General features: G+C 39.2%; 2 protein-coding genes across 5 annotated transcripts; both read left to right on the forward strand.

Moving 5' to 3' along the window:
* The first annotated feature begins 222 nt into the window (after positions 1-222).
* On the forward strand, positions 223-13,127 carry LOC141016549 (uncharacterized). Of its 3 annotated transcripts, none has more exons than XM_073490980.1 (7): positions 223-307; positions 496-695; positions 1,489-1,590; positions 1,670-1,765; positions 1,947-2,057; positions 9,416-9,539; positions 9,651-13,127. In XM_073490980.1, the coding sequence occupies exons 1-7, from the start codon at positions 283-285 to the stop codon at positions 11,903-11,905; spliced, it is 2,913 nt and encodes a 970-aa protein (XP_073347081.1). In that variant the 5' UTR covers positions 223-282; the 3' UTR covers positions 11,906-13,127. The 3 variants fall into 3 exon arrangements, with proteins under 3 accessions (XP_073347081.1, XP_073347080.1, XP_073347082.1); XM_073490979.1 differs by lacking the exons at positions 9,416-9,539; positions 9,651-13,127 and adding exons at positions 2,547-2,670; positions 2,771-5,364; XM_073490981.1 differs by lacking the exons at positions 223-307; positions 496-695; positions 1,489-1,590; positions 1,670-1,765; positions 1,947-2,057 and adding exons at positions 6,470-6,540; positions 6,729-6,928; positions 7,838-7,939; positions 8,025-8,120; positions 8,306-8,416.
* Positions 13,128-14,127: 1,000 nt separating this feature from the next.
* LOC141016550 (uncharacterized) lies at positions 14,128-19,451 on the forward strand. Of its 2 annotated transcripts, XM_073490982.1 has the most exons (7): positions 14,128-14,208; positions 14,397-14,596; positions 15,753-15,854; positions 15,942-16,037; positions 16,223-16,333; positions 17,107-17,230; positions 17,313-19,451. In XM_073490982.1, exons 1-7 carry the CDS (start codon positions 14,184-14,186, stop codon positions 19,256-19,258), a joined length of 2,604 nt encoding a protein of 867 aa, XP_073347083.1. In that variant the 5' UTR covers positions 14,128-14,183; the 3' UTR covers positions 19,259-19,451. The 2 variants fall into 2 exon arrangements, with proteins under 2 accessions (XP_073347083.1, XP_073347084.1); XM_073490983.1 differs by lacking the exon at positions 16,223-16,333.
* The last annotated feature ends 3,865 nt before the right edge of the window (positions 19,452-23,316 follow it).

Genomic DNA, 23,316 nt, shown 5'->3' on the forward strand with positions numbered 1-23,316 from the left:
ATAAATAAATACATTCTGATTAATTACATACAATTATTCACATAATCTGAATATCGGATCAGATTATTCAGTAGTATACAATCACAATAAATACATGTAAATATATTTACTTGCACGTGTATCAGCGTTACGTGTTTGTACGTAATGACGTAATGACGTACACTTCCAGAAAGCAGGACGTAACGTAGCTTCCATGTTCCAGTGTTTTTCGTGTGGCGGGCAGGCTGCGGTGTTAGCGAAAAGCCATATTCAAGGCGTAAATGATGTGTCAATAACGCCAAAATGAGCAAGATAATAACAGACCATGGTGAGTGTTTAACACTCAGCGGACATTACCTCAGTTCAGTCTGTATTTGCCCTCAGGAAAGATAAGAAAATAGCGCCAGAGAGTGATGTTTTAGGGTAACTGACAGGCTAACGTTAACGGAAAATGTCTGGTTTATTTTCACCCTTGATAGAAACTGAAATGACAGTTTTAATATTTGTTTCCTTCAGGCTTCCTCCCCCTTTCCTCCCTCCGTCTTATCGTCCCTCCTCTGCAGCTCGTGTCTGCGGCTCTGTGGGAGATAGTGAAGCAGGGAGCTGTGGTGTACTATGGTCTGCTGGAGGAGTTCATCACCACAGTGCTGGAAACAGTCCCTGAACTGCTCACTGACACAGAGAGAGTCCAACTAGTTATGGGTCTACGTGCAAAGGTTAGAGGAAGATACAAGATGTCTTAATAATGCTGCTACTAACCTGTGCTAGCTACCAGAAATACCAATAGTGGAATGTAAATAAGCATAGTAATAAGTACTGCACTTAAGGACACATTTGAGGTAATTTACTTGAGTATTTCCTTCTATGTGTATTCCACATGTAGAGCTGAAATGATTGGACGTGTGTTTTTCTATCCTGGGGCCTCATTTATATATATAAAAAAATTCTGATAATGTGCTTGAGTTGGATTCATAAAAAGATGCTGGGCTCAAAAGAATCCAATTTGTAACCTGCGCACCTGTGATCTCTAAATCTCAAATCAACTAAAATTGACCTCACCTGCCTTGTGATTTCTCCTTATATGTTGCACAAATGAGCAAATAGTCAGGAATAGAGATGGGGAAAAGAGACAAAATCAAACTTTTTGGAAGACAAGATCTCAACGACGTTAGAGGGGATTGAAGCCAGGCAACACATATTATTATCAAGTAGACTAAGTAGTGGAGTGACACATGAAGCCAAAAAAAGCTCTATGGGAGTCTGTCACTGCTGCATATTTTTCATTAAGCTCATTCAAAGCTCACCACACACTTGGACACATACTGTATGTGTCCCAAACCGCAATACCTCTACATAACCAGCAGGAAAATCACTTCCATGTAGTCTAGACTTTACTTAGATATAGGATCCTTCCCAAGTCAAAGTAAACTTTGATAAATAACTACTCAGATGTGGTTTTCTGTCGTTAAATAAACTTGAGACTTGTTCTGTCTGTTGATGCTCCACCAGGTGGTGCTAGACTTATGCCACAAAGATGATCTTGCCAGCCTACAGACCATCCAGTCTCATTTGAGCAGAATAAACACCTACATTAAAAACCAGGACAACAAGGTATGTGCTCTTGTTGATCTTCCATTGCTCTTTGTGTCTTTTTCATTTATTTATGACCTTTTTTATCTGCATTTTTAAGGATTCTAGTTTTGAGGTAGAAGCATCAGTGACAAACTTCCTGAAGCTTGTTAATACTCTCATGGATGATCAATGCCAGAGGGATATCTTTTATCAGGTAAGTTTGTGGTACAATATCATAGATAATCACTACATGCTGATTGCATTTTTGTTGGTAAAAATGCCTTTTAATTGATTGGATGATAGCCTTAATGCAACGCTTTAGTTCTGTACTGGTTTCAAAGGGCCCTTGCAGTATTTTGTGAAATGTAATGAAAACTTTCCTCTTTATTCTTTAGAAAATCTTCCCAGCAGTGTTCGGCTCTAAATACGACTCAGCCCTACAGGCTCTGATGAGAAAATTCCTCCTCAATCTGCAGAAGCTGCTGCCTGTTCCAAACCTAGAACAAGTACGTAAATTACAAATGAAGAAAAAAATACAAATACAAAAATATATAGATATGAAACGATATGTTTATCTTCTTATTTCATAGTACTTGTCTCTCCAGAGCATGTTAATTGTATGTTTATACTCCTCTGATATGCTCCATCCATAGTAGAAAATTCAGTCATGCATGAGTGTGCCCGAGGGTAACAAGTAGAAATAGTTTTGTAACCTGCATGTTAAACCTATGTATGGGAAAGAGAAAAGTATGAGATAACCAGTGGGTATTAGTTTTCTTGCATTTATAAACTCAAGGGAGTTAAGTAATTCACATTGGTGCATATATTTGTGGTTACATTCAAACAGTCTGGGAAATATAAAAAAATATTAACTGATGTAAAAGTACACAAGGAAAACAACAACATTTATGACAGCAAAACTCCTGAAATGCAAGGACGGAGTTTATTTATCATAATATCTGATGTTGATTCGAACTGTTCTGTTTCATTTCAAGACTTCACTTTGGCTCAGTCAATCCCCTTCTATCTTGAAAGAGTGTGCTGACTTCATAAATCAACCTGAGCCCCTGAATACACTCATTCAGCATCACAAAGATCATGGCCACAAAGTTCCACAAGGTAGAACTTTAAGGACTTTTCACACAATTCCTGATTGACTTACATATTATTAACTTTTAGTGAATGAAAATAATTTGTCTTGTCTTTAATTTTTCTTTAGCTTCGCCTTTCTCAGCTGATGATTGCATCCTTTCCAGCCTGTCTTATTGCTTACCAAAGGTGGACAATGACAAAGGAGACACACTGTTCAAATCTGGATCCACGTGTGTCTCACAAGACTGGCAGAGAGATAATTTACTTGACAGTGAGTCAAAAGAGGTTAAAGAAGAAAATTTTAAGGAGATAAAATCAGAATTGATGTGGAATGTAGAAACATATGGACAACAGCATGTTGATAATCTGACTGAAGACCAGGGGGCCTCTATTGAAGTAATACTTCAACCTTTTGATGAAAGTGAGCCTCATGATGAGGACAACGACATGGACAAAAAATGGCTTCACCATTTGAAAACTGGCATTCGGACATCTTCCAAAACCTTCAAGTGTCTTGTCTGTGGCAAAGATTTTGGTTCCCTTCCCAAACTAAAGAAGCACAAGACTACACACAGTGATTTCTTGACAAACAAAAGGAGTCAGTCAAATTCTGCGAGCCACAAGATACATTTACATCTTAAACCAACGACTTGTATTCGTAATAATGCTTCAAGAAGTGAAGCTGAGCTTCCACCACTGGCAAGTGCCACAACACGTAGCCCATCAAATTTGAATAGACTTCCAAACTTTGAGCAGTCTAATGATAATTGTGATCTTGTTTGTCATGTTTGTGGCAAGGTTTACACTTACCAAAGGAACTTTGACAAACACCAGATGATTTGCGTGGTCAGTAGTAAACAACAAGCAGAGAAGGACCAACAGTGTTCCACAAGCTTTGCTCATCACTCCAAACCGATCCCTGCTGATACGACCAAAGGGTCTCCCCCCAGTGAAACTGAAACTGGGCCTTCAGATGTTGTACCCCAGGAATCTTTGGAATCATCTCAACAACAAATGTGTAAAAGAAGCAGTCGTGTCAAACAATGCTCCATATGTCGAGAAGTCTTTACTTGTTCTTCCAACTTGATGAGTCACATGAGATGCCACATTGAACAGAGTCCTTATCTTTGTTCTTATTGTGGGAAAGACTTTGACAACTACAAAGACTACGAGACACATCAGGAAGGTAAATGCAGAGTTTCAAAGCAACATTCACAGGACAATCCTCTCAGTAACGCAAAGAAAAGCAAAGAGGAGAATCCAGTTGTTTCAAGTGGAACAAATCAGGTCCCAACAATCACAGATGGACCTGCCAACTCACAGGCTGTGCAGCCGTCACCTCTGAAGTGTCAAAAATGTGAGCAGGTTTTTACCTACTACAAGAATTTTGAGAAGCACCAGAGCAAATGTTCCAAAAGAGCTCCTCAAAGGAAAAGGCAAACAAACGCAAATTGGGTTGTCAATGGGTGTAATTTCCAATCAGCTGACAATACCAATAGCAGCCATGATGAGACAAGTTCTGAAACTGCAAAAACTCCAATCTCTGCAGATGCATCCCAGGCTAAAACTCGCACCTTGAAGTGCAACATCTGTGAGAAGAACTTTTCAAAAATTGTCCATATGAGCGAACATTATTCCAAGTCACATAAAGTCACCGACTCATACCCCTGCACTTTGTGCAAGAGAACTTTTGTGAGGTTGTCTGAATTGGTTAGACATCAGCAAAATATGAAATTGTACCAGTGCACCGCCTGCAAGAAATGTTTCTCGAAACCAGGGCTAAAAGATCATGAAAAAAAACATAATGCGTGTGTAACACCACATGTTTGTGAAACATGCGGGCAAAGCTTCCGATTTCTTGCTTATCTGGTTCTGCACCAGAGAAAGCACAGAGAAGAGCTGCCTCATATTTGCTCCTACTGTGGGAAACAGTTTAGTACAAAACAATGCCTGAAAGCACACGTGGTGAGGCACACAGGTGGTTACCCATGCTCGGTGTGCGGAAAGAAATTCTATCAAAAAATATACCTGAAATGGCATCTGTATAAACACACAGGGCAAGAGCCGTACCTGTGCGACACCTGTGGGAAAGGCTGGCCAACTGCAGCTCAGCTCAAGTATCACATGATTCAGCATAGAGAGGAAAGGCCGTTCAAGTGTGAAGACTGCGGTGTTTGTTACAAGAGGCAATCCAATTTGATTTCTCACCGTAGAGCCGTACATATCCGGTTGCGTCCATTCTTGTGCGAAGTTTGCAACAAAGCCTTTCGATTAAACAACGAGCTAAAACAACACATGAGGGTTCACACAGGGGAGCGGCCATTCACGTGTACAAGGTGTGGCAAAAAGTTCAAGAGAAGATTTCACCTTCGACAACACGGCAAAAAGGCATGTCGGTAACTTCATGCTGTTTGTGGCATGAAGAAGAAAAGGGACCAACAGGTATTTGATTGAAAGTGAATAACATTGATCGTCTCTTTACAATGCAGTGTTCTGATCGATAACCATGACTTGTGTAGCTACTCATACTGTATGATAATACACAGCAGATGTAAATGTAAATGGTTTATTTTACTTCAATTTATTAATAGACCATAATAGAAATATTGAATGTCAAGTTAACAGATGGTGACACAACATTGATTTTGTATAATATGGGAAAAGCAGTGAAACTTAAGAAGCTGTTCAAGTCTTTTGATTTCCTAATAAAAAGAAGAAAAAAAAATTTAAAAAAAGCGTTAACAGTGTGGTGGTATCTAATGAATAACAACCAGTATAAGTATTTTTTCAAGAGTAATTGTTGTCTTATAGAGAATACATATTTCTTTGTTAAACTTTGTTGTCCTTGTTTTTAATGTGTTTATTTCTGTCTTCCTGTAAATTGCTCTGTGTATGTACATCAACAACTTTAATACAAGTCAGATTCATCGTATAACATTGATTAAAAAGTTTACATTATTGGGTAGAAATTAAATCTTTATTACATATTATGGCCCCTTCAGAGCTGCAAAGCTTCTCTCATGTTACCTTGCCACCATCTTGTGAATGCCATCTTATGAACTCAAGGCAAGGCAAGTGTATTTGTATAGCACAATTCAGACACAAGGCAACTCAAAGTACTTTACAGGGGCATAAAATTACATTCAAAATTGCATTTAAAATACATTAAAAGCTAGTAGGAAGACACCAAGAAACAAAACATTAAAACAAGTTTAGAAATAGGAAAATAAGCTAAAAATAGGTTTAAAAGACACCAGACTAAAGAATAAAAGTCACAGTGAAGTTCAAAGCCTCGAAATTGTTTCAATGAAAGGCTGTGGCAAACAGAAAGGTCTTCAGCCTTGATTTAAAAGAGGTGACAGATGGAGCGGACCTGCAGTTTTCTGGGAGTTTGTTCCAGATGTGTGGCGCATAATAACTGAATGCTGCTTCTCCATGTTTAGTTTTGACTCTGGGGACTGAAATCAGACCTGTACCTGACGACCTCAGAGGTCTGGGTGGTTCATAACGTAGCAGCAGATCAGAAATGTATTTTGGCCAGAAACCATTCAGTGCCTTACAAAACCAACAGCAGGATTTTGAAATCTACTCTTTGACAGACCGGAAGCCAGTGTAAAGGTTGTAACCATGGAATAGATCCATGGTTGTAACAGGCTGAATATGATGAGAAGTGTACGCCACTAAAATAAACCCTCATGAAATGTACTGCTGCCTAGCACGTTTGTACGTAATGACGTAATGCGTACGCTTCCCAAAGAGAGGCCACTTGCTTCTGATGTTGCGTTCGCTTCCATGTTCCAGTGTTTTTGTATGGCTGCGATGTTAGCAGACAGCCACATGCTAACTGAAAAGTTTATGTCCATAACGCCAAAATGAGCACGATATTAGGGGACTATGGTGAGTGTTTAACACTCGACTAAACTTACCTCCACTCAGTCTGTATTTGCCCTCAGGGAAGATAAGAAAATAGCGTCAGAGAGTGATGTTTTAGGGTAACTGACAGGCTAACGTTAACTGAAAATGTATGGTTTATTTTCACGCTTGATAGAAACTGAAATGACAGTTTTAATATTTGTTTCCTTCAGGCTTCCTCCCCCTTTCCTCCCTCCGTCTTATCGTCCCTCCTCTGCAGCTTGTGTCTGCGGCTCTGTGGGAGATAGTGAAGCAGGGAGCTGTGGTGTACTATGGTCTGCTGGAGGAGTTCATCACCACAGTGCTGGAAACAGTCCCTGAACTGCTCACTGACACAGAGAGAGTCCAACTAGTTATGGGTCTACGTGCAAAGGTTAGAAGAAGATACAAGATGTCTTAATAATGCTGCTACTAACCTGTGCTAGCTACCAGAAATACCAATAGTGGAATGTAACTAAGTATATTTACTCATGACTAACCTTTCCACAAATTGGTGCCTGTACTTGTATAATAATAATAATAATAATAATAATAATAATAATAACGATAATACAATTATTATTATTATTAATATCATCAACAATAATAATATAAGTAATGATAATAATAATATAATAATAATAACAATAATAATAATAATAATGGTGTTATCAATATTATAATTGGCCTTATTTTTAGACTTTACTACCAAGTAACATTTTCAGTGCAGGACATTTACTTGTTACCAGAGATGTTGTTGTAACATATTTCTATAATGTAGTATTGGCACTTTTCCTTATGTAAAGCATCTAATGAATTCCTCCACCACTGAAAAATTCAGAGATGAGATATTTGGCACTTGTCTGCAGTGTGGAATCTAACTTAGTGCATTTTCTCCAGTACTTGTACAACTCTGAGGTACTCTACACGACTGTTTTCTTATTCTGCTTCTTCCTACTTCTCGCATGTACTTTGTAATATGGTCTTAGGTTGTAAGCGTTGCTGTACACACAGACTGATCAAGATTACTTAAAAAAAAATTGCATTACCCCGAATAAGAAGTCAGGCAAAGCAATATTTTAGTGGTTTTAGGGAATGTACTGTGCACCAACAAGTCTTGGAGAAAATCACCTTGTAATATCAAACTTCAAACGGCCATCAACACGTTGTTTGAACATTCTAAGCAATAAAATACATAATATCCTAGTAGTTCATCAACACAACTAGAACACAGGAGCATGTGAATGTTAAGTTGACAAATAAAGCCTCCACTTCATTTTTCTGTCTCTTGATGTACCACCAGGTGGTGCTAGACTTGGTCCGCAATGGGGATTTCACCAGCCAACAGGCCATCCAACCTCATTTGAACAGAATAAACACCTATATTGAAAACCAGGATAAAGAGGTATGTTGTTGTTGATTTTTTCTTGCTTTTTGTGTCATTTTCATTTATTTATGTGCCTTCTTATTTTTATTTCTGCTTTTTTAAGACTTCAAGTTCTGAGGTAAAAGCATCAGCGACAAACTTCCTGAAGCTTGTTAACACTCTAATGGATGATCAATGCCAGAGGGATATCTTTTATCAGGTGAGTTGGTTGGTACTATTACATATGTTATCATTACATGCTGTGTGATTTTTTTTCTTGTGGGTTAAATGTGTTTTTATTGATTGGACGATAGCCTTCAGTAACGCTTTAGTTCTATAGTGGTGTGAAAGGGGCCTTGCAGTATTTTGTGAAATGTAATGAAAACTTGTCTCTTTATTCTTTAGAAAATCTTCCCAGCAGTGTTCGGCTCTAAATACGACTCAGCCCTACAGGCTGTGATGAGAAAATTCCTCCTCAATCTGCAGAAGCTGCTGCCTATTCCAAACTTAGAACAAGTACGTACATGAACTGTAAACTGTAGAAACTATAGATATGTTACATCTTTAACAGTTTCAGGTATAATACTGCATATTTAAAATGTTCAGTATGTCAACTGTGTTTGTAGGACAGAAACAAAATATTTATAATCGCTTTCCATACTACTACTCTACAGAGCATGTTAATTGTCACACTGTGCCTACCTTTATACCTGTGATATGCTCCACTCATAAGTAACAAGAGGTGTGCTGGAGGGTTGCAAGAAAATTAGTTTTGTAACCTGCATGTAAAACCTTTTGTGGAGTCAGCTTTGTATTGGATATAAGATCTCTAGTGGGTATTTGTTTTCCTGCCTTCATTACCTTGTTAAGTAATCATATCTACATTGATGCAGGGGATGCAGGTAGACAAGAAGTCTGCCATGATAGTGAGTGCTGTTCAAGAAGCTGTTTTAGTATTTGTAGGTGACTAAGTTTTCTTATTTTGCTCATTTTGAAAGTCAGCCATGATGATGAGAGTAGGCATATTAAGTAAATATGTAAACTCTTTATAATACACCAAAACCAGAGTTACAAGGTGCTTTACGATGAAAACATTGAAGAAAAACAGAAAGTTAAAACAGGAAATAACCATTCGAAATAAGAAGAAACATCAATATAAACAATATGGTAATACATAAAAAATAATATCTTAATGCCACTACAGGAGAGATTGGATGTTCTTTACAATTAGGTGGGAAAAAAATATGTGGGTGTATGTGGGTCAGAAATTCGCCAGGATGTAGTGATGAAAATATCGATTTTGCTAAATCTGTGGTTACTGGAAGAGGGAGAACAATTTACAATCACCAGTTTCCTCCCTTCTCTTTGAGGTGTTTATGAGAGATTCTGGGAAATGTAGGAAAGTATTTACAGGAAAAGTAACAAAATGAATAATTACATAACTCCTGAAATGCAAGAGTAGTGTTCGTATTATAATGTCCAATATTGATTTGAACTGTTCTCTTCCATTTCAAGGTCTCCCTCTGGCTCAGTCAATCCCCTTCTATCTTGAAAGAGTGTGCTGACTTCATGAATCAACCTGAGCCCCTGAATACACTCATTCAGCATCACAAAGATCACGGGCACAAAGTTCCACAAGGTAGAACTTTAAGGAGATTTGACACAATTCCTGATTAACTTTTGTATTTATATTTCTTTAGTGACTTAAATAATTTGTGTTTTGTCTATAATTTCTTTTTTTTTTTTTTAGCTTCGCCTTCTTCCACTGATGATTGCATCCTTTCCAGCCTGTCCTATCACTTATCAAATGTATACAATGACCAAGAAAACACACGTCAAAAAAACGTCAAATCTGGATCCATGTGTGTCCCACAAGACTCGCAGATAGATAATTTGCTTGCCAGTGAGTCAGAAAATATTAAAAAAGAAAACTTAATGGAGATTGAATCAGAATTAATGTGGAACATAGAAATAAATGGACAACAGTATGCTGATGATCCGGCTGAAGACCAGGGGGCCTCTATAGAAGTAATACTTCAACCTTTTGATGAAAGTGAGGATCATGTGAAAACTGGCAGTCGGAAATCCTCCAAAACCTTCAAGTGTCTTGTCTGTGGCAAAGACTTTGGCTCCCTTCCCAAACTAAAGAAGCACAAGACTACCCATCGTGATTGCTTGACAGACAAAAGGAGTCAGTCAAATTCTGCGAGCCACAAGAAACATTTACATCTTAAACCAACAACTTGTATTGATAATAATGCTTCTAGAAGTGAAGCTGAGCTTCCACCACTGGCAAGTGCCACAACACGTAGCCCATCAAATTTGAATAGACTTCCAAACTTTGAGCAGTCTAATGATAACTGTGATCTTGTTTGTCATGTTTGTGGCAAGGTTTACACTTACCAAAGGAACTTTGACAAACACCAGATGATTTGCGTGGTCAGTAGTAAACAACAAGCAGAGAAGGACCAACAGTGTTCCACAAGCTTTGCTCATCACTCCAAACCAATCCCTGCTGATACGACCAAAGAGTCTCACCCCAGTGAAACTGAAACTGGGCCTTCAGATGTTGTACCCCAGGAATCTTTGGAATCATCTCAACAACAAATGTGTAAAAGGAGCAGTCGTGTCAAACAATGCTCCATATGTCGAGAAGTCTTTACCTGTTCTACCGACTTGATGAGTCACATGAGATGCCACATTGAACAGAGTCCTTATCTTTGTTCTAACTGTGGGAAAGACTTTGACAACTACAAAGACTACGAGACACATCAGGAAGGTAAATGCAGAGTTTCAAAGCAACATTCACAGGACAATCCCCTCAGCAACGCAAAGAAAAGCAAACAGGAGAATCCAGTTGTTTCAAGTAGTACAAGTCAGGTCCCAACAATCACAGATGGACCTGCCAACTCACAGGCTGTGCAGCCACATAAATCACCTCTGAAGTGTCAGGAATGTGAGCAGGTTTTCATTTACTATGAGGATCTTGAGAAGCACCAGAGCAAATGTTCCAAAAGAGCTCCTCAAAGGAAAAGGCAAACAAAGTATTTTATTATCAACGGGTGTAATTTCCAATCAGCTGACCTAACCAATGGGAGCTGTGATGAGATAAGTTCTGAAACTGCAAAAACTCAAATTTCTGCAGACCTTGCAGAAGTCTCCGAGACTGAATCTTGCACCATGAAGTGCACAATGTGTCAGAAGAACCTTTCAAAAATCCCCCCCATGAACGAACATTATTCCACGTCATATGACGTTACCGACTCATACCCCTGCACTTTGTGCAAGAGAACATTTGTGAGGTTGTCCGAATTGGTTCGACATCAGCAAAACAAAAAGTTGTACCAGTGCGCCACCTGCATGAAATGTTTCTCGATATCAGGACGAAAGAATCATGATGTAAAACTTAATGCGTGTGTAACACCACGTGTTTGTGAACCATGCAGGAAAAGCTTCAAATGTCTTGCTAATCTGGCTCTGCACCAGAGAGAGCATGGAGAAGAGCAGCCTAATGTTTGTTCCCACTGTGGGAAAGACTTCAGTTCAAAAGACAGCCTGAAAGCACACATGGTGAGGCACACAGATGGTTTCCCATGCCCACTGTGTGGAAAGAAATTCTATAGAAAATTATCCCTACAATGGCATCTGGATAAACACACAGGACAAGAGCCGTACCTCTGCGACACCTGTGGGAAAGGCTGGCCGAATGCAGCTCTGCTCAAGCTTCACAAGATTCAACACACAGAGGAGAGGCCGTTCAAATGTGAAGACTGTGGTGTTTGTTACAAGAGGGAATCCAATTTGATTGCTCACCATAGGGACAAACATATGAGATTGCGTCCATTCTTGTGTGAGGTTTGTAGCAGAGCCTTTAGAGTAAACAGCCTCTTGAAAGAACACATGAGGGTTCACACAGGGGAGCGGCCATTCATGTGTACAAGGTGTGGCAAAAAGTTCAAACGAAAAACTCACCTTAGGCAACACAGCAAAACGGCATGTCGGTAACTTCAGGCCATCTTTGCATGTGCCATTCTTACATTCTACCTCGATATACATAATACATTGATCAGCCAAAACAGAAAAAGGACCAACAGGTAAAATGAATAACATTCATCATCATATTTCAGTGCAATATTCTGTTGGGAAACCTTGAAATCCTTGCATTCATGTGGATGCCGCTTGACATGCACCACCCACCCAAATACCATTGCAGAACCGAGAACTATCCCTCATGGCAATGGGACTTCCAGAAGGCTTCACCTGTTAGTCCTTTAGCCAAGCTCAGATCAGTATCTGTATGTATACATTAGCTTTAGAGGAGCCCCTACTCTCAGTGACAAACTTATGAAGCATTATCTTCCCCCTGTACAACCAAAAACTTGGTTAAACACCAGAGCCGGCAGCTACAAGTGTGGAAATTGCAATCATTGTGGTAATATGACAACATCAGGTCGTAAGAATAACATAAAGTCTTTTATAAATCGCAGTACTTCATAATATGGTTTACAGACTCGAATGTCCATGTCCATGACTGGCTGAACATAAACATGCTATAAGAACTGGTATCCTCCAATACCCCCTGGCTTTACATTAGAAAGAGGCTAACCACAGCAGTTGCAGTACGCTAAAGATATCAGGCATAGAATGTATAAAGGAGGAGACAGATTAAAAAGGCTCTCACAGAGAGAATCGTTCTGGATATATATATTGAAAGCTACCCAATATCCAGGTTTGAACGGGGAACTAGACTTTTCTTCTTTTTTATAACTGTTTTCTACCAAGGCATCTGAGGCCTTGAAAGTCTGAAAAAGTTATTTTAGACATAATTAATTGATGCTTTTCTGAGTGTATTGAAATATTTAGAAATTTGAAAATTTTGTGTATGTATATTTTTCTATTTTCTTGCTCACTGTGATTTTTTTCCTGCTAAACATGCTTAGTCTTTTGATTTTGACTGTCTAATGATGTGCCTACCAACCTGCTCATACTGATCATGTGATAATTTACCTACCTGCATAGTCTGTCATGTGGTTTTTCTAGACAAATCATGTTACTGCTCACCTGTCTTCATTGATCATGTGACTGTCTGCTAACCTATAAATGGAAGAGCCCAAAAGTAGCCATTTTGTACTGCCCCGATGAAGGCCTTAATGGCTGAAACACGTAGGCATGTTTTTACTGTTGTTGTGATTCAACAGCCATGATTAATTAAATGCTTTTTAACTCATTACCCTCTTGAGTGCCTTTTTCTACAATTCTGATAGTCCTTTAAATGTTGTTGCTGATTGGTGTATATCATAAGTTCCATATCTGTAATATCTAAGAATCACAGCCTGCCGATGGACAACCATCGAGTGGTGTAGCTAATCATATAGTACAATAATACACAAAAGCTGAACATGAAAAGGGTTTCTTTTACTTAATTTAAATAATAGAAATATTGACCAGATTTGAAAGAGTAAGAGCTGAAATATCTCTTGACTTTTCTTGTTAGAAATATGTTATAATTTTGAAGGTATGTCTCAATATGTTGTCTGTACTGCTGGATATTAAGTTAACAGTTGGCATAGAGGGACTTAAACTCAGTTTTGTTCTACAAGCCTGGTGATGTAAAATGAATTAAAAATAAACCTTTTACTTTCCTTTTGTTTTGGTAGGCCTATATATAGAGAGAGCACCTTTAATAGCCTACGAGAGTCAGATTCCTTTTTTGTGCAATACCATTGATTAAAAAGTTTACATTATTGGCTAGAGATTAAACCTTTACAACATTATATGCAGCTATCACATTTAGCACGGTATTCACATCGTGAGTTGCTAGAAAAGTCCCCCAAAAGCACACAAAACTTCCAGTGCCACCTGAAGGAGGCTCCTTCAGAACTGAAAGCTCATCCCATGTTACTGTGCCGCCATCTTGTGGGCTAATTTGGTAATCCAGTGTCAAATGACTTCATAGCACACTAAACAGAGAGAGAGAGAGAGAGAGAGAGAGGAAATGAGCTTCTTTCATCGCCAAACAGAATGTGGGTTAATGCCTCCTGTGATTTCTAAATGCTAGGAACAGGCTGAATATGATGAGAAGTGTACGCTACTAAAATAAACCCTCATGAAATGTGCCTCTGCCTTGCACGTTTGTACGTAATGACGTAATGCGTACGCTTCCCAAAGAGAGGCCAGTTGCTTCTGACGTTGCGTTCGCTTCCATGTTCCAGTGTTTCTGTATGGCTGCGATGTTAGCAGACAGCCACATGCTAACTGAAAAGTTTATGTCCATAACGCCAAAATGAGCACGATATTAGGGGACTATGGTGAGTGTTTAACACTCGACTAAACTTACCTTCACTCAGTCTGTATTTGCCCTCAGGGAAGATAAGAAAATAGCGTCAGAGAGTGATGTTTTAGGGTAACTGACAGGCTAACGTTAACGGGAAAAGTCTGGTTTATTTTCACCCTTGATAGAAACTGAAATGACAGTTTTAATATTTGTTTCCTTCAGGCTTCCTCCCCCTTTCCTCCCTCCGTCTTATCGTCCCTCCTCTGCAGCTTGTGTCTGCGGCTCTGTGGGAGATAGTGAAGCAGGGAGCTGTGGTGTACTATGGTCTGCTGGAGGAGTTCATCACCACAGTGCTGGAAACAGTCCCTGAACTGCTCACTGACACAGAGAGAGTCCAACTAGTTATGGGTCTACGTGCAAAGGTTAGAGGAAGATACAAGATGTCTTAATAATGCTGCTACTAACCTGTGCTAGCTACCAGAAACACCAGTGGTGAAATATAACTAAGTATATTTACTCATGAAACAACCTTAAACAAATTTGAGGTACCCGTACTTTAATTATTTTCTCCTCGTGCCACTTTGTATATCTACTTCACAAGTGCAGTTTCAACAATTAGTAGATAAATTCAGTTACATATAATTAATTTGCAACTTCTTTGACCAGGCTTCATGGTTCCAGCTCAGTCAATATTGTGAGGATGTGCTTTTCTTTTTCATTATTTCAATGATTTTATTTAAAATCATATAGACAAAACAAGCAATGTAATCATTTTGGGCTATAGGTAATTGTGAATTTCTAGAAAACAAACAATCAATCACCAGTCACCAGATGCTCTTATTTTGCACATTGCAATATCAGTATCTACCGGGATCTTGCGCAATCCAGGTCAAACTTTTTGCACTACTGGATGAATTTGGACAGTCTTCACTTACTTTAAAATCGGTCACACATTATTTATATTTATATTCACACTTTTATTTTTATTACGTCTTTTAAGTATTTTTAGTATTGTTTGTTGTTTTGCACATACAGACCACAGCAAATTCATTGTATGTGTAAACTTACTTGGCAATAAAAGTGATTCTGATTCTGATCAGTTGAGAAAACAATCTTCAGATTAATCCATGATGAAATTAATCAGTAGTTGCAGTCCTATTCAAAATAGTTTAAAATGAGCTCTACTGCAACCGACTACAACAGTAAAGTCCTGCTTTTACATTACTGCATGAGTAATAATAATCTGTAATAGTATAGCAGTCACAGAGGACATCTTTCTTATTAGAATACTTTTTACTTTTAAGTACATTTTTCTGATTATACTTTCACACGTTACTACCAAGTAACATGTTCAGTGTGGTACCTTTACTTGTAACAGATAGATAATAGGCACTTGTCTGCAGTGTGGAATCTAAGTACTGTTACTTTAGCATTTGTACAACTTTGAGGTACTTTACGTGACTTTTTTCTTATTCTCTGACTTTATACCTGTCACATGTCATGTATGACATTAGGTTATAACCTGTATTTGTTGTCCACGCCCTCGCTAAATTGATATGTCTGCTGTTATGCCACCAGGTGGTGCTAGAGTTGTGCTGCAATGATGATTTTGCCAGCCAACAAACCCTCAAACCTCATTTGAGCAGAATAAACACCTACATTGAAAACCACGATAAAGAGGTATGTGCTCTTGTTGAATTTCTCTTGCTTTTTGTGTCATTTTCATTTATTTATGTGCCTTCTTATTTTTATTTCTGCTTTTTTAAGACTTCCAGTTCTGAGGTAACAGCATCAGTGACAAACTTCCTGAAGCTTGTTAACACTCTAGTGGATGATCAATACCAGAGGGATATCTTTTATCAGGTGAGTTGGTTGGTACTATTTAATATATTATAATTACATGGGGTTTGATTTAATTTTTTGTTGGTTTCATTTCTTTTTATTGTTTTGTCAACAGCCTTCAGTAGCGCTTTAGTGCTGTATTGGTATCAAAGGGGCCTTGCAGTATTTTGTGAAATGTAATGAAGACTTTTCATTTTATTCTTTAGAAAATCTTCCCAACAGTGTTCGGCACTGAATACGACTCAGCCCTACAGGCTCTGATGAGAAAATTCCTCCTCAATCTGCAGAAGCTGCTGCCTGTTCCAAACCTAGAACAAGTTCGTACATGAACTGTAAACTGTAGAAACTATAGATATGTTACATTTTTAATCCTTTCAGGTATAAAACTGCACCATTGAAAATTACAGTAAATTAACTGTACGTTAAAGGACAGAAACAAAATATTTATATTGTTCCATCAAACTTCTACTCTACAGAGCATGTTAATTGTCACTCTATACCTACCTTTATACCTGTGATATGCTCCACTCATAAGTAGAAAATTCAGTAATGCAGAGGTGTGCTGGAGGGTTGCAAGAAAATGAGTTTTGTAACCTGCATGTAAAACCCTCTGTGGAGTCGGTTTTATATTGGATATAAGATCTCCAATGGGTATTTGTTTTCCTGCCTTCATTACCTTGTTAAGTAATCATATCTACATTGATGCAGGGGATGTAGTTAGTTGAGAAGTCTGCCATGCTAGTGAGTGCTGTTCAAGAAGGTGTTTTAGTATTTGTAAGTATGAAATCACTAGATATTTTGAACAAGAACAAAAAAACAGGTGTTTTTAATGAAATGAGAGATTAAATGAAAATTTGCCACAATGTAGCGCTGAAAATATTGATTTTATCAAATTTGTAGGAAGAGTAAGAACAATTACAATATCCAGTTTCTTCCCTTTTCCTTGAGGTGTAGAGAGAGATTCTAGGAAATGTAGAAAAGCATTAAGTGTTGCAGAAGTTGACAACATAACTCCTGAACTGCAAGGATAGAGTTTGTATATTACAAAATCTGATGTTGATTTGAACTGTTTCTGTTTCATATCTTCAAGACTTCACTTTGGCTCAGTCAATCCCCTTCTATCTTGAAAGAGTGTGCTGACTTCATGAATCAACCTGAGCCCCTAAAAACACTCATTCAGCATCACAAACATCATGGCCACAAAGTTCTACAAGGTAGAACTTTAAGGACTTTTCACACAATTCCTGATTGACTTGTGTGTTTAAAGTTCATGAAAATATTTTCTTTTTTTCCTAGTTCCCTCTTCCTCTGCTGATGATTGCATCCTTTCCAGCCTGTCCTATCACCTACCAAATGTAGAGGACGACAAAGGAGACACACTTGTCAAATCTGGATCCACGTGTGTCTCACAAGACTGGCAGAGAGATAATTCACTTGACAGTGAATCAAAAGAGGTTAAGGTAGATCATTTTAAGGAGATGAAAACAGAATTGATGTGGAACGTAGAAATAAATGGACAACAGCATGCTGATGATCTGACTGAAGACCAGGGGGCCTCTATTGAAGTAATACTTCAACCTTTTGATGAAAGTGAGTCGAATGATGAAGACAACATGGACAAAAAATGGCTTCGGCATTTGAAAACTGGCAGTCGGACGTCCTCAAAATCCTTCAAGTGTCTTGTCTGTGGCAAAGAATTTGGTTCCATTAACAAACTAAAGAAGCACAAAAATACCCATCGTGGTAGCTTCAAAAACAAAATGATTCAGTCCAAACCAATCCCTGCTGATAAGATCAAAAAGTCCCTCCCCAGTGAAACTGACACTGGGCCTTCAAGTGTTGTACCCCAGGAATCTTCGGACCCTGCTCAAGAGCAAATGTGTAAAAGAAGCAGTCGTGTCAAACAATGCTCCGTATGTCGAGAAGTCTTTACCTGTTCTACCGACTTGATGAGTCACATGAGATGCCACATTGAACAGAGTCCTTATCTTTGTTCTTATTGTGGGAAAGACTTTGACAACTACAAAGATTACGAGACACATCAGGAAGATCAATGCAGAGTTTCAAAGCAACATTCACAGGACAATCCCCCCAGTAACGCAAAGAAAAGCAAACGGGAGAATCCAGTTGTTTCAAGTGGAACAAGTGCTGTGCAGCCGTGTAAATCACCTCTGACGTGTCAGAAATGTGAGCAGGTTTTTACCTACTACAAGAATTTTGAGAAGCACCAGAGTAAATGTTCTGAAAGAGCTCCTAAAAGGAAAAAGCAAAAATATCCAAAGTATTTAATTATCAAAGGGTGTAATTTCCAATCAGCTGATAATACCAATGTGAGCTGTGATGAGACAAGTTCTGAAACTGCAAAAACTCCAGTCTCTGCAGATGATGCAGATGCGTCCCAGGTTATATCTCGCACCTTTAAGTGCACAATGTGTGAGAAGAACTTTTCAAAAATCCCCCTCATGAGCAAACATTACTCCATGTCACATAAAGTTACCGACTCATACCCCTGCTCTTTGTGCAAGACAACGTTTGTGAGGTTGTACGAATTGGTTCGGCATCAGCAAAACAAAAAGTTGTACCAGTGCGCCGTCTGCAAGAAATGTTTCTCGAAATCAGGACGGAAGGATCATGACAAAATACACACTGCGAGTGTAACACCGCGCGTTTGTGAAACATGCGGGCAAAGCTTCAGATTTCTTGCTCATCTGGTTCTGCACCAGAGAAAGCACAGAGAAGAGCAACCTAATGTTTGTTCCCACTGTGGAAAACAGTTCAGTTCAAAAGACTGCCTGAGAGCACACATGGTGAAGCACACAGATGGTTTCCCATGCCCGGTGTGCGGGAAGAAATTCTATCGAAAATTATACCTGAAATGGCATCTGTATAAACACACAGGGCAAGAACCATACCTCTGCGACACCTGTGGGAAAGGCTGGCCGACTGCACACCTGCTCAAGCTTCACATGAGTCAACACACAGAGGAAAGGCCGTTCAAGTGTGAAGACTGTGGTGTTTGTTACAAGAGGGAATCACATTTGATCGCTCACCGTAGAGCCGTACATATCCGGTTGCGTCCATTCTTGTGCGAGGTTTGCAGCAAAGCCTTTCGATTAAACAGCGAGCTGAAACAGCACATGATCGTTCACACAGGGGAGCGGCCATTCTCATGTCCAAGGTGTGGCAAAAAGTTCAAGAAAAAATGTCACCTTAGGCAACACGGCAAAAAGGCATGTCGATAACTTCAGGCTGTCTTTGGACTAAGTGCTAAAACTGTTCATGAATCATGTGCCATTCTACATTCTACCACGACATACATACGTCAAAAGTTCTGTCAGCTACCATGTCTTAATGCTCTATATCCGGTAAATGAGCTCCGTTTTGTTTGATACTGTGAATGATTTTCATTCACTGCGAATAAAAATGGTACTCAGACAGTGTGTCAAATCAAAGTCTTTTCTAAAGTGTGCTGATGTCTACAAGGTTTCCCCGAGGCCTACAAGGAGCTCAAGGCTGTCTGATAGAAGTAGGGAGAGGCAGACTCAATTTAGCTTTGGGTGAATCGAGTCCAACAGAAATAGCAGAGATCATGTACGAACAACTGATGAAACACTCACCGGGCTTTATAATAATGCTGTAACATCTGTTGTGATACGGCATACTTAAACAAACGAAGGGCACATAATGAGTGCTTTTCTTGGTAAATGTTTGAAGATGTCGTCGCCTTTATATATGGGGAACTGAAATGAGCAAAATGTGCTACTCTTTATTGTTTTATATAAGTATATGAATATTTTTTGAGTTCTGATCAAGCATCCGTGGGACGTACCTGAACAAGTCCAATCTTTGGAGGCCCCTCCGTGGATTGGACTTGGCTCTGACTCACTGAGGCATTGACACAAGACCTCTGGGGTTGTTTTGTGGTTTCTGGCACTGCAACAATGTTTGGCTGGGTGTTGCATGTCAATTGGCAGCCACATGAATGCAAGGAGCCGAGGTTTCCCAGCAGAACATTGCGTTGTTACAAGATGATCCATGTCAGTCACTTCACATGTAAGTGGTCGATCGGTGTATGTATAGCTACACATTTAACCTTGTGTGGGAGCCTGCTGCTGCAGAAAAAGCATTGCTCCACCAGGGAGCAGTGGCACTCCAGAGACTGCCTCCGTTCCATCAGCCAGTCAAACTGTTTTTTATGTACAAGATCTATAAATGATATTTAATTTCACACACCACATCCTTTGAAATGGCAACATGCAACAAATCTCTATGACTGTCCAGCTGTCAAAATGAAAATGACTTTTGGACTACAGAACATTTTGATGTTGAAAAATGAGGATAAAGATGCAGCATGTGCTACATCTTTCATCAGATTTGTTGTTTCAAGCTTTAGATCTGTTCTGTATACCGACTGAGCCTTGTCTCTGCGGAGAACAGAAGAATCCTCAGTTTGGGATTTTCCATGTTGTCTGCTAATTAAAAAACAGTGTTGCAGGCGGGGTGATGGGGTTTGACAGACATCAGCTTTTTTGATGGGGGAATGAAAATCTCTGAAATAACTGCAAAGTAGAAACTCAAGGACATTTGTGAGTCCTGTTTAATCAAAGATGCGACAAGGGAAAGGGAACACTGCATACTTTAATATTTCAAGCTTGTTGAGAGGGCTGTGGACAGGATGTGCCACACAAATTTTGAGGTAATAACGTTTGGTTATACGCTCACAAAATCGCACTACTTGACAACAACCTCATGAAAATGGAAAGAGAAGAAGCGCCAGAAAATGAAAGCAATCTTCACTGGATCTTGCAGCACTTGGTGGTGGGCAGACTGTGCCACTCCTCTGGGATGTTCTGGCTGTCTCTGTCTGCAGAGACACTCAGATTTTTTCTCCGTCTGAAACCTCCATCTGTCCTGCCTGCTTTTGATGAACACCGCAGTATGGAGTGGACTATCAACCAAAGAGCTTAGGTCCCCTCTGGCCTCTTCTGGCTCTGCTGAAGTTAAGACGAATATCTCGTGGTCTCAGGCACAGGTAGCTCAGCATTTATATAACAAGTCACATCAAGGAGTTTTCTTTTTTACTCATGAGTCATGACTGCTGTGATCATTGTCACAATTACTACAGAATAATTACCCATAGACCATGATACAACGATGCACAAGGGTCATTTTAAATCTGTAGGTGGTATTGATGCAGTAATGGCTTTCGATGCGACCCCATACCCTCGCTGAAGTCAGACGGACAGAAACCTCACTGTCGTGTTTCACCTTATTATTAAGATTTACAGAAGTAGTTAAGCCTCAATGAGAAAACAAAAACTATATGTTCAAAGTCAGTGTAACTTTTTGCTCAAAATATTAATCTGCTTTGGGGCAACTTTGCACCTGCTTGCGTTTGCACCTGCCTAATACAGGCATAAAAAAGAAAAAATGAATCATGTTGACAGTGACAACTGATCATTGGCCTAATTATTTTATTGTTTCCTTAGTTTTAAAGCGCATAATTATATTAATGGCTGTTAAATGTTCTAAATAAAAATAAAATGGTTCTGATTGACTACTGGCAATCTTCAAAACCTTCAAAAAGCCTTTAAAAATGTGCAGATCCTAATAATTTCTGATTTGTAATGCAAAAATAACTATAATATATGCAGTGGTTACTGTTACCAACAAGATGTTAAAACAGATACAGATCTTCTGGTAATGAATATTTGCAAACGTTGCCACAAAATCACCTTATACTTTATTTATCTGATGATACCCTGAGAGAATGCTGTTTGGTTTTTATTCCCATTTGTGGGATTGTTTTCCGTCTTTATTAATGTATATTACTGTAAGTATCCAAAAAGGGGACAAAGTCAATATTTTGTCACTGCAGTTATTATGTGATGTGATTACAAAATCGATTCTACGTCGGATCTGTGGAGGAAGGAGGAGCAGACTGTCCCCTTTGGTTCAATAACTTAATTTCACAGAATTATTCACTTCAGATCGCAGTCATTTATCCTGTGGGCTATTAGTCTGTTTATACACAGGCTTACATAACTGTCTGAAGAGTGCAGGCATAATTCACCACAATGTTCCGTGTAGACAGAAGTGAAGAGCTTCAGGTTTATACTACAACATAAAGATGAATACTTGGAGAGATTCAGTGTGACATTGTGACAACTACTGTAGTACTGCAATCTTTATATTCTAAAAAACGTAAAGTTGTATTATTGTTAATTTGTGGTTTATGTGACAAAACATTTGAGGATTAACAAACATCGGGCTGTGTAGCTAATCAAATTTGGTCAAATACATCAGCTGTTAATGTAAATCGTCTCTTTAATCTCATTTAAACGATGGAAATATTGACTGCGTTCGGAAGCATAAGAGTTGAAATGTATCCCGACTTCTATCATACAGAAATAAGATATAGTTCTGAAGGACTGCTGAGTGGTGCAATGCAGCTTTGATTGAATTGAGTCCTGGATTTGCAGCAGCGTTGACGGGATTCTGACTCTGTAAAGTCTCTTACTCAGCAGAAATGTCTTGAAGAGCTGGTGCACTATGGGAGCTGCACTGGTGACGCCAGCAACAAATGCCATTCTGTACACATTCATCAAATCCACTCATAATGGATGCCCGTCGTTTGTCCCCCACCTGCCTGACATTATCTCTCTGAGAATATATATTTTGTTGTCACTGTAGATATCAAGGATATCACCCATCCATCCTTCAGGCAGCAGACTGGATACAGTGTGCTGCCTCCTTTGTTTTACTTCCTTGTATCCGACAGAATTTATTGCATGTTGCTTTAAATTCAGTGAAACCGGCATCAGTGATTCAGGAGGAGCTCTCCGCTCCAGCGTAATTGCTCCTTGGCAGTGCCGCCTTTCAGATTGCAGTGGTGTCTTTACCCCTTCTCTTCCCAATGTGCTGCCACACTTACTATAAATATGACCCATAAGCACATCGTCATGCTGCTTTCTTCAGCTTGGAAGGCTTTTGAAATAGGCGTCATTTCTCAGCTGGCGTGTGGAAAAGCACATCACAGCCAGGAGCCTTTTTCCCACACTTCCAATTGAGGCAGAGAGAGATGAAAAGGATGAAGAGAGCGCGAGAGAGAGGGAGGGATTCTGGGAAGATGCAGCTTCCTGAAACCACTCATAGAAGACACCTGCCTGTCGTTTTTTTTCTTTGAACCATCTTGCTACTGAGGTAGGCAGGTTTTCTGGCCAGGTGACACTGATGGTTGATTGAATTTTTATGCAGCAGGCGCATCCAGCAAGAGTCCTGGATATAGCATTGCTATTTC

This window comes from Pagrus major, chromosome 21 (assembly GCF_040436345.1).
Source record: "Pagrus major chromosome 21, Pma_NU_1.0".
In the NCBI taxonomy this organism is placed as follows: Eukaryota; Metazoa; Chordata; class Actinopteri; order Spariformes; family Sparidae; genus Pagrus; species Pagrus major.